General features: G+C 49.2%; 1 protein-coding gene across 3 annotated transcripts in view; it reads right to left on the reverse strand.

Annotated features, from left to right (window-relative positions):
• The window catches only part of COL27A1 (collagen type XXVII alpha 1 chain), a 2,221,286-nt gene that overhangs the window by 831,437 nt on the left and 1,370,993 nt on the right, over positions 1 to 18,856 (reverse strand). For all 3 annotated transcript variants that reach the window (XM_085614179.1, XM_085614180.1, XM_085614178.1), the window contains exons 27-28: positions 11,522 to 11,575; positions 6,158 to 6,211 (exon numbers count right to left, since the gene is read on the reverse strand). In XM_085614179.1, the coding sequence (XP_085470305.1) occupies positions 6,158 to 6,211; positions 11,522 to 11,575 (108 nt within the window). The remainder of the gene's footprint in view (positions 1 to 6,157; positions 6,212 to 11,521; positions 11,576 to 18,856) is intronic.

The following is an 18,856-nucleotide window of genomic DNA, read 5'->3' on the forward strand; positions in this document are numbered from 1 at the left end:
TATGTACTTATGACCTTTAGCCCAGTTAGCTTAAGGGCATTGTATCCATGCAGAGCTTAAATGCTTCTGGCAGTTTGTTAAACAGGCTAATAATTAAACCATAGAGTACACAGCATGAGAACAACAAGCATTTGCAATGCAATAGGTCTAGCATTTATTAGAGTTTGAGCTATTGGCATTGTAAACCACAAAGTCATTTATTTATGTGTTGACCTAAAAAGGAGAAAAAAATCCTAAAACGCAGCAAGACACGTCACTTTAATGGAGGAAACGGAGCAGACACACAGTAGAGCTGTAAGATAGGGGAACCATAAAGGAGGACAAGCTAAAGCGTGGCATGCCAATATAGAGCATAGAGGAAAGTGGCTTGGAGTACCAGAGAGTGGCACGGCAAAAAGTGGAGTAGTGTGTTGTTTCATCTAGTGCCATGTATTGGAGTGGCATACAGTGGAGTGGATTTGTGTAGAGTGCAATGGCGAAGAGTGCGACAGCATGGAATTCAGCATCTTACAATGCAGCATCCTAGAATGTAGTGGCGTAAATTAGAGTGTTGCATAGTAAATGCAGTGGCGTATAGTGCGGAGATGCAGAGTAGAGTGGTGTGGAGTGGCATACAGTAAATTGCCATAGAATGTAGTAGTGCAGAGTAGTGGCGTGCAGTGCTGCAGAGTAGAGTGCATTGACGTGGCGTAGAGTGGCACAGAGTGTTGCAGAGCATAGTGACATAGCACAGATGCATAGAATCCAGCAGCGTACAATGCAGCGTGGTGGAATGCAGTGGCGTAGAATAGAGTGGCACATAGTAGAGTGGCATGGAGTGCAGTTGAGTAGAGTGCAGTGGTGTAAAGTAGATTATTTCAGAGTAGAGTGAAGTGGCGTAGAGTGGAGTGGTGGAGAGTAGAGTGGCATAGAGTATAATGGCGTAAAGTGGTGTAGAGTGCAGTGGCAAAGAATAGATTAGAGTGGCATACAGCGGATTGGCCTAGAGTTGAGGGTTACAGAGTAAAGTGCACTGGCATAGAGTTTATTGGCATAGAGTGCAGTGGCGTGGCGTAGCATGGAGTTGTACAGAGTGGATTGAAGTGGACTAGACTGGAGTGGTGTAGAATGCAGAGGCGAAGAGTGCAGTGGTGTAGAGTAGAGTGGTATAGAGTAGAGTGGCGTACAGTAGAGTGGCGTAGAGTGCACTCGCATACAGAAGAGTGGTACAGAGTAGCGTACAGTGGCGTCGCGTGCAGTGGTGTGGAGTGCAGTGCCTTGGGCTGGTGCAGAGTAGGGTGGCGCGGTATGGAGTATGCATAATGTGATAACACACTGCTATTATAGACAATACATTCTCAATTGGAATGCCCATTACACAAACATATACCTTTTCTAATAAAACTATACAGCTCACAAACAAAGTGTGGAAATGGCATCACCTAGTGTACTGATTTGTTTTGCTCATATTATAAGTATTTATTTCCAACACGCTTCATAATTAACAAAAAATGTGCTTCACTTGTGTCTTGCTAATTTTGAAATACTTGCACAATTCAGTATCCAGTAAGACTGTCATATAAATCCTCTCACTTTAAAGGCAGAGAAAGAAAAGTAAACACCAAGCTCCCTCAGAAGACGGAGCCTGACACTGTGTCTTTGAATAAACGTGACAAGATAAGAATAAGATTTATGGCCTGTTTACAGAAATACATACAAGTTAACTCACTGATTAAAACTTTTTTAGATTACTACTTATCCCCCTTTTTATCTTCAAACTTACTTACACGATTCACTCACTCTATACACACATCTACACTTGCACTTCACATTACAGACGATCTCTGATAAAGAGCCCCTGAAAGGGTGCCCGTCAGGCATTGCAGCTCCAGCCTGACGAGGAGCAAGCCCTAAGATGAAGCATGGCACCCTGCCATGTGTGTGAGGCCCCAGTTCCACAAGGAGGAGACCCTGTCTCCAGCCTTTGGACATATATAGATACCGACCATTCATCTAATTCTCTCTTCCTGTATCCTAAAGAACTGCATACCTTATTGATAGAATTGATATATCCTAGGGGCTTGTATGCTGGACCTATAAGCGCCCCGTCTCCTTCTTTTTGTTGAGTTATTTATAGAAAAAAGTGACATCTTACAGTCTTCAGTGTGACACTGTCTACATACCAGCTCGAATGCAAGACAGTTTATATTTTATTTCTCTTACTGTAAAGATATAGGATTTTGTAAACACCAATCTCCATGACAAACTAAACAGCAATTTGTAAGTACACATAAGCTGCCATGCGATCTCCGTCTTTGAACACACATTAAACGTGACAAGATAGAAACAAGATTTAAAGGCATCTTTACTGCTCATTCAGTGTCTGAATGAACAGAATACCTGTTCTTTGTCAGCGAGTTTCTCACGAGGCCGAGCCAGAAGGTGCTAAAAATAGCTCGCCCTGATTAAATCTAACTCACCATATCGAGTAGATCTCTCGAGGCCTGATATGAAACAGAGTCGCCCAGCAGTGTCCAACTCTCACTCTTTAAGCCCTCCACGGGGGAAGGGTCTTGCACAGTTCAGTTTACGAAGCACCTTCACCTTAAGAGCAGGTAATACAGAATATGAGCACTAGAATCAGTGAATGAAAACCATCCTGGTGGGTCTGCCCGAGGGATATCCTTTGTGGTACTTGTTTCATTCAGCATGTGTCAAAGTGCTTACATATTCCTAGGTGAGTGAACAGATTAGAAGGAAGAGTACGATTTGCCCAAGATCAAACAGTTTGTTAATGTAGGAAAAACGGCACAACTTGCTCCAAAGGTGGTTACTTTATCGCCATATTACGTTTTGGTAGGACAATGCGGTCTGGTGCTGTCCCCTCCACCATGTAGCAGCCAGTCCTGTGTTTTCCCCCACACACTTACAAGTAACTTTCAGTACGGAGTTCGGTTATAAATACTCACAGCCATGCAAAAAAAAAAAAAACATAAAAAGATTCAGAAGAAGTTCAAAATTTGACTGTTCAATACAATAAAATGTAGTCAAATGGAGAGGCCAGGATTAAAAATTGTGTCTCAAATAGTTTTCAACTAACCTACAAGACCACAACTGGCAGGGATTCCAACGGCAAGAATAAGGGTCTCTCAATCCTAGGACTGTGAGCCCTGCTCAGATTAATAACATAGTGTTTATTTCCTGAGCATTCAGTTAAAGCGACAAAGCAGAGATTAGATGTCAAGTTTCGTAGGGGCACATGCATCAACCATTTTTGCGAGAGCAAACGGCGCGATTCGCAAAAATCGGCCGTTTGCGCCCGCAAAAAGAGCATTTCCGATGCATGAAGGGTCAAGGCACTCGCAATTTGAGAATTCGCAGATAATTGCGAGTTCTCAAATTGCGATTGCATTTAAGGAATCGCAAATTGAGATTCCTTAAATGCAATGCATTAAAGTAAAATAATTAGTGATTTCGCTGATAGGGGGCGCAAATTACCATGAGGTTGAACTTCATGGCATTTTGCAAGAACTTTAAAAAATGCACGAAAGTGCATTTTTCAAAGTGGTAGGTTACTCACACACATGTCCTTTGGACATGTGTTTGCGCAACATTTGTACACAGATCGAATTCAGGGGTGCAACAGGGTGTCGTTTTGACCCTGGCACCCTTGAAATTGCATTCTCAATTTGCGATTCTCTAATTGAGAATTGCAAATTGAGAACTTCCTCCTATTCATTCCTATGGACCTCTAGGCCCATAGGAATGAATGGGGAGGTATTCCTTAATTGCGACTCGCAATTTGCGACTCGCAATTAAGAAATATTTAGAAATCGCTATTTTGTAAGCGATTTCTACATGCATAGGCTTTTGCGATTCCTTATTAGCGAATCCTTATTTTTCGCTTATAAGGAATCGCAAATGGCATTTTTGATGCATGTGCTAGATAGTTCATAGCATGAGCTTTCTGTATGGAGGCCATTTTTAAGGCCCCTAAATAGTTTGGTCGCACTGGAAATAGGCATGCTTGGATCAAGACCATTTATTTAGGTGATGGGGCTTTAGGTGGTTACTGGGCAAAGCCACTCGTCTTAACAATATTTCATCCCTTTCGGATCACGGAGTTATCAATTTCGTAAACTCTGCTCCCCAAAGATAGCTATAGGGAGCAGTCAAGTCTTACTCTAGGTGGTACTAGCAGAAAATTGGAACGCAAATTCAGTGTCACACGGTAATCATTTTTGATAAACTCAAAATACCACAGTGTCACGTCTTTTAAAGTAGCCTGATTTGGAAGAAAGGAGCTATGGAATGAAACCCCCAAAAATGCACTGTGACTAAACCCGGCCCATCACCCCGAATAAACGTCTCCTGATGCTTCCATACAAGCTTAGCGTCCCTATAAGCAAAGCATTTCCTGCAAACCACTAATGGGAAATTTGCCTTCCTAATCCCAAGAAGAGGTCTCACTCAACAAGGTTCAACCAGGGTGCACTTCAAACAGCAAAGCACCGGCAACGCCACCTTAAAAGCACACTAAACACATTCTTAGATAGAAACGGGCAAATCCCTCTCGCACTACGAAGAACAGGCATAACACCCTGACAGTACTACCTACAGAGAATACGCCCCATGTTCTCACATACACTGCCACCTTTCAACTTTTGGGTTCAGCCATACTCAGCAGACACCATTAAGTAAAGGCAAATCAGGTCACGTAGCTTAATATATGGTTATCACCCCCAAGTCAACGAGCACAGACGACCATGCTTCTACCCCCTACCCTCCCAAAAAAAATCAACCTGTCCCTTCTACAACAGTGAGTACGAGCATATTTCCCCGGCACCCAAACCAAGCATACCGATCGCCCGCACAACAAAAGACATAATAGAGTCTTAAGACTGCCTGAGCTACCACTTCGCGTCACATTAGAACGATGCTGCTCACCCCCCCAAAAAGAGGCTGATCCATAATCCATAGTACCCTGTACCGTCAGCCCCATTAACAACATGAAATATAAAAAAGATTCCCAGGGCAGCCCCCATTCACTGGATCATGCAGATAAGCACGAGTACAGGTAGCTCTCAAACCAAGAGACAACTACCACTACCCTTACGCACCTTTAGCTTGTGTAGTTCCATGGTGTCCACCATCTTCTCCGCTGCGACCTGCCCACTCCCACCAATAGCAGCCGTCCTGTTCTGCATCAAAACCTATGGCAGCCGTCTGTGTTCAGCACCGGTACCAATGAGTCCCCCTTGCTCACAGCCTCATACCGTCCACCACTCACAACAAACCACTGTACGCAATAAACACCAGTCACAGTAGACCCTGCGCAGCGCTCTGAGCAATGAGAAGACTCGCGTGTTCGAGGCGACAATCGCACAGGTGATTGATTAATACTCCACTCACAGCAGCTGTCGAAACCGAAGGACTCCACGCGAGTGTTGCAAGGAACAAGGTTACAGCTGGGCCCCTCTTGCTTGGTGCAAACATGTCAACGTTTTTCCGCACAGTGGAAGGCTCTTCATTTAACTGAATCACAAGATGTTTAGCCGACGCAGAAGCTTGAACCTGGTTCCCCAGCTACAAAGTCGGCTGCCCTAGCCGTTAAGCCACATTCTCTCCCTTCTCTCCTTCACGCTCAGTGGCAATGAGTTGTGCGCGGGGCAGGGTCTCGGTATCGGCTCTCTACCATTGTAAATAACAAGCGCTTGCATCTCTTGTCTTTATGGGGCCATGTGTTTTGAACACATGGCCCCATAAAGATAAAAAACCTTTGCGACAAGAGGAAAGGCGCCCGGAAGGCAGACGAGCCCGTCCAAGTGGGACGGCTCAAAAAGCCTAACAAAAACGTCATGAACAGCTTTTTTCCAATGGCTGGCCACCGTTTAGCATAAATGGTGACACCAGTCAATGGAAAAGAGGGGCGGGGCTTAAAGCACTTTACAGAAAATACCTACAAACATTAAATCTCGCCAGCAAGACTGCGCATGTGCACAGCCCACGCTAGCCGAGACTTAAAAACAGCCCACACACTGATCTGTCAGAACAGCCCGTTGGGCACTACCAGATTGCCCTGTAGGCCAGTCCGACCCTGCCTGATCATTGGACACACCCTAGTTCCAGCACAACAGTATATTATCTGCTATACATATGATATTTGGGGTACACTTACCCGACGCCCTTTCAACCCTCTTGTTCCAGGGGGGCCACGTGGTCCCGGGACACCCTGCAATATTAAACATCACTTTTAAAATGACTGATTTCAACATTCTTTATGTTAAAATACAAACAAAAATGAGCAGTGGTAACTGTGAGGCTGTGACCTCTTGGTCTGGGTCAGTCATATCCAACCCACAGTTCTTAATCCGCTCAGAGGGGAAGACACGAATGAAGGCGGGGGTATGGTGGTGCAAGGCTACCAAAATGCTAACGAAATTAGGTTGATTTTATTTGATCCATCTTCAATGGCTAAAGACTCCGAAGAAGAAAACATTAAAATGGAACCTTCTGGGTTCTAGCCACAAAGGGGTTGAGGAGTGCTGGTGGCTCCTGCAATCCACCTGCCGCTGGCCCATGGGGCATTGGGGGGCTTCACAAGGCAGACACTGTAAGACAATTAGCGTGCACTAGCCCGGCTCTACCCTGGCCACAGGGGCACTGGCAGGATCAGAAGTATGTGTTACATGCTACACAGGCTACATGGATAGGGCCACGGTCACATGATACACAGACTACATGGATAGGGCCACGGTTACATGACACACAGACCACAAAGATAGAGCCAGGGTTACATGATACACAAACAATGTGGAAAGGGCCACGTTCAAATGATACAGAGACCACATGGATAGGGCCACGGTCACATGATGCAGAGACCACATGGATAAGATTATAATCCTGGACTCACCCGGAGACTGGGTATCCTGGAGCTGCACTTTACTGTGAGCTGAGGGATTCTAGAGCCGCACTGTTACCCTGAGCTGAGGTATTCTAGAGCCGCACTGTTACCCTGAGCTGAGATATTCTAGAGTCGCACTGTTACCCTGAGCTGAGATATTCTAGAGCCGCACTGTTACCCTAAGCTGAGATATTCTAGAGTTGCACTGTTACCTGGAGCTGCGGTATTCTAGAGTTGCACTGTTACCTTGAGCTGGGGTATTATAGAGTTGCACTGTTACCCTGAGCAGGGGTATTCTAGAGTTGCAGTTTTACCCTGAGCTGAGGTATTCTAGAGCTGCACTGTTACCCTGAGCTGAGGTATTCTAGAGTTGCACTGTTACCCGGAGCTGAGGTATTCTAGAGTTGCACTGTTACCCTGAGCGGAGGTATTCTAGAGTTGCACTGTTACCCTGAGCTGAGGTATTGTAGAGTTGCACGGTTATCCGGAGCTGAGCTATTCTAGGGTTGCACTGTTACCTTGAGCTGAGGTATTCTAGAGTTGCACTGTTACCCGGAGCTGAGGTATTCTAGAGCTGCACTGTTACCCTGAGCTGAGGTATTCTAGAGTTGCACTGTTACCCTGAGCTGAGGTATTCTAGAGTTGCACTGTTACCCTGAGCTGAGGTATTCTAGGGTTGCACTGTTACCTTGAGCTGAGGTATTCTAGAGCTGCACTGTTACCCTGAGCTGAGGTATTCTAGAGTTGCACTGTTACCCTGAGCTGAGGTATTCTAGAGTTGCACGGTTATCCGGAGCTGAGGTATTCTAGAGTTGCACTGTTACCCTGAGCTGAGGTATTCTAGGGTTGCACTGTTACCTTGAGCTGAGGTATTCTAGAGCTGCACTGTTACCCTGAGCTGAGGTATTCTAGAGTTGCACTGTTACCCTGAGCAGAGGTATTCTAGAGCTGCACTGTTACCCTTGACTGAGGTATTCTAGAGTTGCACTGTTACCCTGAGCTGAGGTATTCTAGAGCTGCACTGTTACCTTGAGCTGAGATATTCTAAAGCTCCACTGTTACCCTGAGCTGAGGTATTCTAGAGTTGCACTGTTACCTTGAGCTGGGGTATTCTAGAGTTGCACTGTTACCCTGAGCTGAGGTATTCTAAAGCTCCACTGTTACCCTGAGCTGAGGTATTCTAGAGTTGCACTGTTACCCTGAGCTGAGGTATTCTAGGGTTGCACTGTTACCCTGAGCTGAGGTATTCTAGAGTTGCACGGTTACCCTGAGCTGAGGTATTCTAGAGCTGCACTGTTACCCTGAGCTGAGGTATTCTAGAGCTGCACTGTTACCTTGAGCTGGGGTATTCTAGAGTTGCACTGTTACCCTGAGCTGAGGTATTCTAGAGTTGCACAGTTACCCGGAGCTGAGGTATTCTAGAGTTGCACTGTTACCCTGAGCTGGGGTATTCTAGAGTTGCACTGTTACCCTGAGCTGAGGTATTCTAGAGTTCCACTGTTACCCTGAGCTGAGGTATTCTAGAGTTGCACTGTTACCCTGAGCTGAGGTATTCTAGAGCTGCACTGTTACCTTGAGCTGAGGTATTCTAGAGTTGCACTGTTACCCTGAGCTGAGATATTCTAGAGTCGCACTGTTACCCTGAGCTGAGATATTCTAGAGTCGCACTGTTACCCTGAGCTGAGGTATTCCAGAGCTGCACTGTTACCCTGAGCTGAGGTATTCTAGAGCTGCACTGTTACCTTGAGCTGAGGTATTCTAGAGTTGCACTGTTACCCTGAGCTGAGGTATTCTAGGGTTGCACTGTTACCCTGAGCTGAGCTATTGTAAAGTTGCACTGTTACCCTGAGCTGAGGTATTCTAGAGCTTCACTGTTACCTTGAGCTGAGGTATTCTAGAGTTGCACTGTTACCCTGAGCTGAGGTATTCTAGAGTTGCACTGTTACCCGGAGCTGAGGTATTCTAGAGTTGCACTGTTACCCTGAGCTGGGGTATTCTAGAGTTGCACTGTTACCCTGAGCTGGGGTATTCTAGGGTTGCACTGTTACCCGGAGCTGAGGTATTCTAGGGCTGCACTGTTACCCTGAGCTGAGGTATTCTAGAGTTGCACTGTTACCCGGAGCTGAGGTATTCTAGAGTTGCACAGTTACCCTGAGCTGAGGTGTTCTAAAGTTGCACTGTTACCCTGAACTGGGGTATTCTAGAGTTGCACGGTTACCCGGAGCTGAGGTATTCTAGAGTTGCACTGTTACCCTGAGCTGAGGTATTCTAGAGTTGCACTGTTACCCTGAGCTGAGGTATTCTAGAGTTGCGCTGTTACCCTGAGCTGGGGTATTCTAGAGTTGCACTGTTACCCTGAGCTGAGGTATTCTAGCGTTGCACTGTTACCCTGAGCTGAGGTATTCTAGCGTTGCACTGTTACCCTGAGCTGAGGTATTCTAGAGTTGCACTGTTACCCTGAGCTGAGGTATTCTAGAGTTGCACTGTTACCCTGAGCTGAGGTATTCTATAGTTGCACTGTTACCCTGAGCTGGGGTATTCTAGAGTTGCACTGTTACCCTGAGCTGAGGTATTCTAGAGTTGCACTGTTACCCTGAGCTGGGGTATTCTAGAGCTGCACTGTTACCCTGAGCTGAGGTATTCTAGCGTTGCACTGTTACCCTGAGCTGAGGTATTCTAGAGTTGCACTGTTACCCTGAGCTGAGGTATTCTAGAGTTGCACTGTTACCCTGAGCTGAGGTATTCTAGAGTTGCACTGTTACCCTGAGCTGGGGTATTCTAGAGTTGCACTGTTACCCTGAGCTGAGGTATTCTAGAGTTGCACTGTTACCCTGAGCTGGGGTATTCTAGAGCTGCACTGTTACCCTGAGCTGAGGTATTCTAGAGTTGCACTGTTACCTTGAGCTGAGGTATTCTAGAGCTGCACTGTTACCCGGAGCTGAGGTATTCTAGAGTTGCACTGTTACCCGGAGCTGAGGATATTCTAGAGTTGCACGGTTACCCTGAGCTGAGGTATTCTAGAGCTGCACTGTTACCCTGAGCTGAGGTATTCTAGAGCTGCACTGTTACCTTGAGCTGAGGTATTCTAGAGTTGCACTGTTACCCTGAGCTGAGGTATTCTAGAGCTGCACTGTTACCTTGAGCTGAGGTATTCTAGAGTTGCACTGTTACCCGGAGCTGAGGATATTCTAGGGTTGCACTGTTACCCTGAGCTGAGGTATTCTAGAGTTGCACTGTTACCCTGAACTGGGGTATTCTAGAGTTGCACTGTTACCCGGAGCTGAGGTATTCTAGAGTTGCACTGTTACCCGGAGCTGAGGTATTCTAGAGCTGCACTGTTACCTTGAGCTGAGGTATTCTAGAGTTGCACTGTTACCCTGAGCTGAGGTATTCTAGAGCTGCACTGTTACCTTGAGCTGAGGTATTCTAGAGTTGCACTGTTACCCTGAGCTGAGGTATTCTAGAGTTGCACTGTTACCCTGAGCTGAGGTATTCGAGAGCTGCACTGTTACCTTGAGCTGAGGTATTCTAGAGTTGTACTGTTACCCTGAGCTGAGGTATTCTAGAGTTGCACTGTTACCCTGAGCTGAGGTATTCTAGAGCTGCACTGTTACCTTGAGCTGAGGTATTCTAGAGTTGCACTGTTACCCTGAGCTGAGGTATTCTAGAGTTGCACTGTTACCCTGAGCTGAGGTATTCGAGAGCTGCACTGTTACCTTGAGCTGAGGTATTCTAGAGTTGCACTGTTACCCTGAGCTGAGGTATTCTAGAGTTGCACTGTTACCCTGAGCTGAGGAATTCTAGAGTTGCACTGTTACCCTGAGCTGAGGTATTCTAGAGTTGCACTGTTACCCTGAGCTGAGGTATTCTAGAGTTGCACTGTTACCCTGAGCTGAGGTATTCTAGAGTTGCACGGTTACCCGGAGCTGAGGTATTCTAGAGTTGCACAGTTACCCGGAGCTGAGGTATTCTAGAGTTGCACTGTCACCTTGAGCTGAGGTATTCTAGAGCTGCACTGTTACCCTGAGCTGAGGTATTCTAGCGTTGCACGGTTACCCTGAGCTGAGGTATTCTAGAGTTGCACTGTTACCCAGAGCTGAGGTATTCTAGAGCTTCACTGTTACCCGGAGCTGAGGTATTCTAGAGCTGCACGGTTACCCGGAGCTGAGGTATTCTAGAGCTTCACTGTTACCCGGAGCTGAGGTATTCTAGAGCTGCACGGTTACCCGGAGCTGAGGTATTCTAGAGCTGCACGGTTACCCGGAGCTGAGGTATTCTAGAGTTGCAGTGTTACCTGGAGCTGAGGTATTCTAGAGCTGCACTGTTACCCTGAGCTGAGGTATTCTAGAGCTGCACGGTTACCCTGAGCTGAGGTATTCTAGAGTTGCAGTGTTACCCGGAGCTGAGGTATTCTAGTGTTGCAGTGTTACCCGGAGCTGAGGTATTCTAGAGTTGCAGTGTTACCCGGAGCTGAGGTATTCTAGAGCTGCACGGTTACCAGGAGCTGAGGTATTCTAGAGTTGCAGTATACCCTGGTCTGTGTCCATTTCTATCTCACTGCACCAGACCTGCTTGTTGGGGCCCTGCAGCCTCTTCCTCTCGGGTTTCTAATTGCACTCGAGCGGGTTTGGTACTTACTATTGGTCCTGGTATTCCTGGCGGACCGAGGGGCCCTGGGCGTCCGGGGTGACCCTAAGAAAGGAGAAATGAGAAGAGGGTGTAAATAGGTGGGAGGCCTTCAGTAACTGTCCCTGTTCTTCCCTCCCATCGGCACTATGTGAGCTGCAGACTTCAAACTACCCAACTCTGGCCTATCAACTGATTGAAAGGAAATCACTCAAAACTTTTGTATCATGACTAGAGGATCCCACACAACAACAAGACAGAACGACTTGAGGAGTCCCACCCAAGCACAGGTCATAACACCTCGAAGTGCCACTCCCAGCCTCAGGGCAGAATGATTCAAGGAGAACTACCCAAATGCGGGTCAAAATGACTCAAAACGGCCCACACACATGGCGGAATAACTCAGGAAGCACCACCCAACCACAGGGTAGAATGACTGGGGGAGCACCATCCAACTGCAGGGCTGAATGACTGGGGGGCACCACCCCCACCCAACCACAGGGCAGAATGACTAGGAGGACGCACCACCCAACCACAGAACAGAACGAATGGGGGAGTACCACCCAAACACAGAGCAGAATGACTGGGGGAGCACCATCCAACCACAGGGCAGAACAGATGGGGGAGTACCACCCCCACCCAACCACAGGGCAGAATGACTGGTGGAGCACCATCCAACCACAGAGCAGCACCATCCAACCACAGGGCAGAACAGATGGGGGAGTACCACCCCCACCCAACCACAGGGCAGAATGACTGGTGGAGCACCATCCAACCACAGAGCAGAACAGATGGGGGAGTACCACCCAACCACAGAGCAGAATGACTGGGGGAGCACCATCCAACTGCAGGGCTGAACGACTGGGGGGCACCACCCCCACACAACCACAGGGCAGAATCACTGGGAGGACGCACCACCCAACCACAGAGCAGAACAGATGGGGGAGTGCCACCCAACCACAGAGCAGAATGACTGGGGGAGCACCATCCAACTGCAGGGCTGAATGACTGGGGGGCACCACCCCCACCCAACCACAGGGCAGAATGACTAGGAGGACGCACCACCCAACCACAGAACAGAACGAATGGGGGAGTACCACCCAAACACAGAGCAGAATGACTGGGGGAGCACCATCCAACCACAGGGCAGAACAGATGGGGGAGTACCACCCCCACCCAACCACAGGGCAGAATGACTGGTGGAGCACCATCCAACCACAGAGCAGCACCATCCAACCACAGGGCAGAACAGATGGGGGAGTACCACCCCCACCCAACCACAGGGCAGAATGACTGGTGGAGCACCATCCAACCACAGAGCAGAACAGATGGGGGAGTACCACCCAACCACAGAGCAGAATGACTGGGGGAGCACCATCCAACTGCAGGGCTGAACGACTGGGGGGCACCACCCCCACACAACCACAGGGCAGAATCACTGGGAGGACGCACCACCCAACCACAGAGCAGAACAGATGGGGGAGTGCCACCCAACCACAGAGCAGAATGACTGGGGGAGCACCATCCAACTGCAGGGCTGAATGACTGGGGGGCACCACCCCCACACAACCACAGGGCAGAATCACTGGGAGGACGCACCACCCAACCACAGAGCAGAACGAATGGGGGAGTACCACCCAAACACAGAGCAGAATGACTGGGGGAGCACCATCCAACTGCAGGGCTGAATGACTGGGGGGCACCACCCCCACCCAACCACAGTGCAGAATGACTGGGAGGACGCACCACCCAACCACAGGGCAGAACAGATGGGGGAGTACCACCCTAGCTTGTAAATGAAAGTGCATCTTCAGTCACCAATGAGTTTAGGCATTCAAGTCACACTATGTACACTCCGCAACTGACCCTTGCACTCGTACATCATCTCGCCCACCCATGGGCTCATTCTTACATTCACCCACTCACCCATCCACAATAAAACACACACAAATACTCAACTGCAAACGCAAGATAATTAAAAAGAATAAAAATAAAGTGGACGTCAGGTAGGGCTGTCTGGGGAACGGCAGGAGGCTTTAAAAATAAAAGACAAAGGAAAAAAATGAAAGGGGCAATAAGAGAACAAAATGGAAAACTATCGGCCTGGCCACCAGCACAGGCACTGAAGCACACTTATTCTCAGGTGGCTGTGCATCTGAGATCAGGAGAAATGCCGTCACCCACTCAAAATAGCCAACAGCGGAAATGGACCAACCACCTGCCCAGGATGTATGCTGTGGGGGCAGATGCAGAATGTGGACATCACTCAAACTGAAAGAGGGCGTACCCTAAAAGCCCTTATCTAAGTACATACAGGTTTTCCGTTTTTTTTATTACTAGGGCCCGGGAGACAACAGCTGACAGGCTCTCGAAAGAGGGTCTGGCAAAGATTATTAAAGTGCAACTTTTCGACCGCCAGTGTTAGTCAAACTAGGCAACACGAACAACCTTGCCTACTTTGGCGATCTGGGAGACTTCTTGAGCCTGTCCACGGGCTTTCACACAGTATAATAGCAACCCACCCTTAGGGCCTCTTGGCTTACGCATACAATTTGTGACTTCTTGTAATAAGCAGGTCAGAGGCAAGGCATCTGATGAAACAATATGGTCCGCATCCCTGAGGATTGGACCTTCACCAGAACTTACCGAGGCACTGAGCACAAACTGGCAACCACCACACACCCACTCTGGTGAGGACCCAGGAGGATTGCCAGGTTGCATTGGAGGCCATGACCACCACAAAAACCCTGCTGGCTGCGGAAATCTGTGAGATTCTCTGTAGCAAAGTATCTGTCTACAGCCTTTACTGGAGTCCACTGCGAAAGGCCAAACTCCCTGCCTTGACCCAGTGCCATGAGGGGGCTGGGGGAACACAGCAGAACTCCCCTTCCCCATGGTGTCTCCCCCATTCCATCCCCCATGATGTCCTTTGGGGCTCGGTTCACCCGTCCCAGCCAATCCGTGCTTTGCTCTCATGAAGCTTCAAGTATTGAAAGTATGAGAGCAAAGCTTGGATAGGTTCGGGGCAGGTTAGCCTATTTTAAGACGAGCCCACGCGCTGCAGGCAGCGCAGAGGCGGGACACGCATGGCCAATCAGCGTGGCTTTGTTTGAAAGGCAGACGGTGATTGGTGCTGCTGTTTCCCGTCATGCCCCGCGCCGGGCTGTGACTGCATTGCGCGGAGGGTGATGGCGGCCGTCGCTTCTCCTCTTCGACCCCCCGGCCCACGGCCGCCTCCTGGAAGTGAAGTCCGGCCTGGAGCTCGATGTCATCTGCACCGCGCACCGCGGACGTCGTGTTTTGTTAAACACCGGGCGCAGTGTCCTGCTTCGCCGCGGTCTCCGCTTTTCCTCGAGGTTAAACTCGGCTGTAATGGCGGCCCTTCCGGATGGGCGGGAATGTGTCTCATCAGCCTCCTGCGCGGCCGAAGCAGGAGTGAAGTGACACAGGGCCCGGCTCCAACATAACCTGTCTAGCAAGGCTGTGACCGCTCTCCATGACGGTAACACACAGGGCCCGGCTCCATGACAATCACAGGTATGAAGCTTCTGTGGTGGTAACACACAGGGCCCGGCTCCATGACAATCACAGGTATGAGAGCTTCTGTGGTGGTAACACACAGGGCCCGGTTCCATGACAATCAAAGGTATGAGAGCTTCTATGGTGATAACACACAGGGCCCGGCTCCATGACAATCAAAGGTATGAGAGCTTCTGTGGTGATAACACACAGGGCCCGGCTCCATGACAATCAAAGGTATGAGAGCTTCTGTGGTGGTAACACAAAGGGACCGGCTCCGACATATGGCAATCAAAGGTGAGCTTCTGTGGTGGTAACACACAGGGACCAGCTCCATGACAAAGCTGTGAGAGCTTCTGTGGTGGTAACACACACGGCCCGGCACCATGACAATCAAAGGTATGAGAGCTTCTGTGGTCGTAACACACAGGGCCCGGCTCCATGACAATCAAAGGTGAGCTTCTATAGTGGTAACACACAGGGCCCGGCTCCATGACAATCAAAGGTATGAGAGCTTCTGTGGTGGTAACACACAGGGCCAGGCTCCATGACAATCAAAGGTATGAGAACTTCTGTGGTGGTAACACACAGGGCCCGGCTCCATGACAATCAAAGGTATGAGAGCTCTGGTAGTAACACAGAGGGACCGGCTCCGACATATGGCAATCAAAGGTGTGAGAGCTTCTGTGGTGGTAACACAGGGACCGGCTCCGACATATGGCAATCAAAGGTGTGAGAGCTTCTGTGGTGGTAACACACAGGGCCCGGCTCCCGTCCTCGACTGTGACAATCAAAGCTGTGAGATCTTCTGTGGTGGTAACACACAGGGCCCGGCTCCATGACAATCAAAGGTGTAGGCGCTTCTGTGGTGGTAACACACAGGGCCCGGCTCCATGACAATCAAAGGTGTGAGAGCTTCTGTGGTGGTAACACACAGGGACCGGCTCCCGTCCTCGATGTGTGACAATCAAAGGTGTTGGCGCTTCTGTGGTGGTAACACACAGGGCCCGGCTCCATGACAATCAAAGGTGTGAGCGCTTCTGTGGTGGTAACACACAGGGCCCGGCTCCATGACAATCAAAGGTGTGAGAGCTTCTGTGGTGGTAACACACAGGGACCGGCTCCCGTCCTCGATGTGTGACAATCAAAGGTGTGGGCGCTTCTGTGGTGGTAACACACTGGGCCCGGCTCCATGACAATCAAAGGTGTGAGAGCTTCTATGGTGGTAACACACAGGGCCCGGCTCCATGACAATCAAAGGTATGAAAGCTTCTGTGGCGGTAACACACAGGGCCCGGCTCCATGACAATCAAAGGTATGAAAGCTTCTGTGGCGGTAACACACAGGGCCCGGCTCCATGACAATCAAAGGTATGAGAGCTTCTGTGGTGGTAACAGAGAGGGACTGGCTCCGACATATGGCAATCAAAGGTGTGGGAGCTACTATGGTGGTAACACACAGGGATCCTCTCCCGTTCTCGATGTGTGACAATCAAAGCTGTGAGAGCGTCTATGGTGGCAACACACAGGGACCGGCTCCATGACTATCAAAGGTGTGAGAGCTTCTATGGTGGTAACACGCAGGGCCCGGCTCCAGGACAATCAAAGGTATGAGAGCTTCTGTGGTGGTAACACACAGGGCCCGGCTCCCGTCCTCGACTGTGACAATCAAAGCTGTGAGAGCTTCAGTGGTGGTAACACACAGGGCCCGGCTCCATGACAATCAAAAGTGAAGGCGCTTCTGTGGTGGTTACACACAGGGACCAGCTCCTGTCCTCGAAGAGTGACAATCAAAGCTGTGAGTGCTTCTATGGTGGTAACACACAGGGACCGGCTCCTGTCCTCGATGTGTGACAATCGAAGCTGTAAGAGCTTCTATGGTGGTAACACACAGGGCCCGGCTCCATGGCAATCAAAGGTATTAGAGCTTCTGTGGTGGTAACACAGGGCCCGGCTCCATGACAATCAAAGGTATGAGAGCCTCTGTGGTGGTAACACATAGGGCCCGGCTCCATGACAATCAAAGGTGAGAGAGCTTCTATGGTGGTAACACACAGGGACCGGCTCCTGTCCTCGATGTGTGACAATCGAAGCTGTAAGAGCTTCTATGGTGGTAACACACAGGGCCCGGCTCCATGGCAATCAAAGGTATGAGAGCTTCTGTGGTGGTAACACAGGGCCCGGCTCCATGACAATCAAAGGTATGAGAGCCTCTGTGGTGGTAACACATAGGGCCCGGCTCCATGACAATCAAAGGTGAGAGAGCTTCTATGGTGGTAACACACAGGGACCGGCTCCCATCCTCGACTGTGACAATCAAAGCTGTGAGAGCTTCTGTGGTGGTCCGGCTCCATGACATTCAAAGGGGTGGGCGCTTCTGTGGTGGTAACACACAGGGCCAGGCTCCATGATAATCAAAGGTTTGAGAGTTTCTATTGTGGTAACACACAGGGACCGGCTCCCGTCCTCGACGTGTGACTATCAAAGGTGTGAGAGTTTCTGTGGTGGTAACACACAGGGACCGGCTCCCATCCTCCATGTGTGACTATCAAAGGTGTGAGAGCTTCTGTGGTGGTAACACACAGGGACCGGCTCCCGTTCTCGACATGTGACTATCAAAGGTGTGAGAGCTTCTGTGGTGGTAACACACAGGGATCGGCTCCCGTTCTCGACATGTGACTTTCAAAGGTGTGAGAGCTTCTATGGTGGCAACACACAGGGACTGGCTCCGTGACAATCAAAGGTATAAGAGCTTCTGTGGTGGTAACACACAGGGCCCGGCTCCATGACAATCAAAGGTGTGAGAGCTTCTGTGGTGGTAACACACAGGGCCCGGCTCCATGACAATCAAAGGTGTGAGAGCTTCTGTGGTGGTAACACACAGGGCCCGGCTCCATGACAATCAAAGGTGTGAGAGCTTCTGTGGTGGTAACACACAGGCCCCGGCTCCATGCCAATCAAAGGTATGAGAGCTTCAGTGGTGGTAACACACAGGGCCCAGCTCCATGACAATCAAAGGTATGAGAGCTGTGGTGGTAACAATCAGGGCCCGGCTCTGACATATGGCAATCAAAGCTGAGAGCTTCTGTGGTGGTAACACACAGGGCCCGGTTCTATGACAATCAAAGCTATGAGAGCTTCTGTGGTGGTAACACAGAGGGCTCGGCTCCGACATATGGCAATCAAAGGTGTGAGAGCTTCTGCGGCGGTAACACACAGGGCCCGGCTCCCGTCCTCGACATATGGAAAGCTGCCAATGTTTCAGATTGCTTAGTGTGACATTGTCATAATTTCAGTGTAACTATGAGTGACATATAAACAATTATGAGTGACACTTTCTCACGAGCAAAATCAAGCAATGAAGACGAGGGAAACATTCAATTATCAGAAATGAAACTCATTTGAACAACGAGAAACTCTTAAGAAGATCTTACAACATATATGAAAGCAGCAGAAATGGAATGGCACCAACCTACTGATCTGTGAGTGGAAGATGCCTCAGGAGAGGGAGGCTGAGGCACATAGATTACAGCCAGCCAGGGCGCACACTGCTGCTCTCAGGCCTGTTAATATTGGACGAACGCTCAATCAGCAGTGGAGTCACTAAGACAGGAGGTAATTCAATTTAGTTGAACGATTTTGGCCATTGCAGAGGGGCACTGCGCTTGTTGCCAGCTGTACGAATATTCTTATATCCAGGGCCGGCTTGTTTGTTTGTTTGACGCCCCCAATGAGCACCTTCACTACATATTCCGTCACTACCACCCTTTAACAGTGCCCCTCAAGTCTCCATCACCACTCTCTCGCTCAAATGCATTGAATTAGGTTC

Source organism: Triturus cristatus, chromosome 1_2 (assembly GCF_964204655.1).
Source record: "Triturus cristatus chromosome 1_2, aTriCri1.1, whole genome shotgun sequence".
NCBI lineage: Eukaryota > Metazoa > Chordata > Amphibia > Caudata > Salamandridae > Triturus > Triturus cristatus.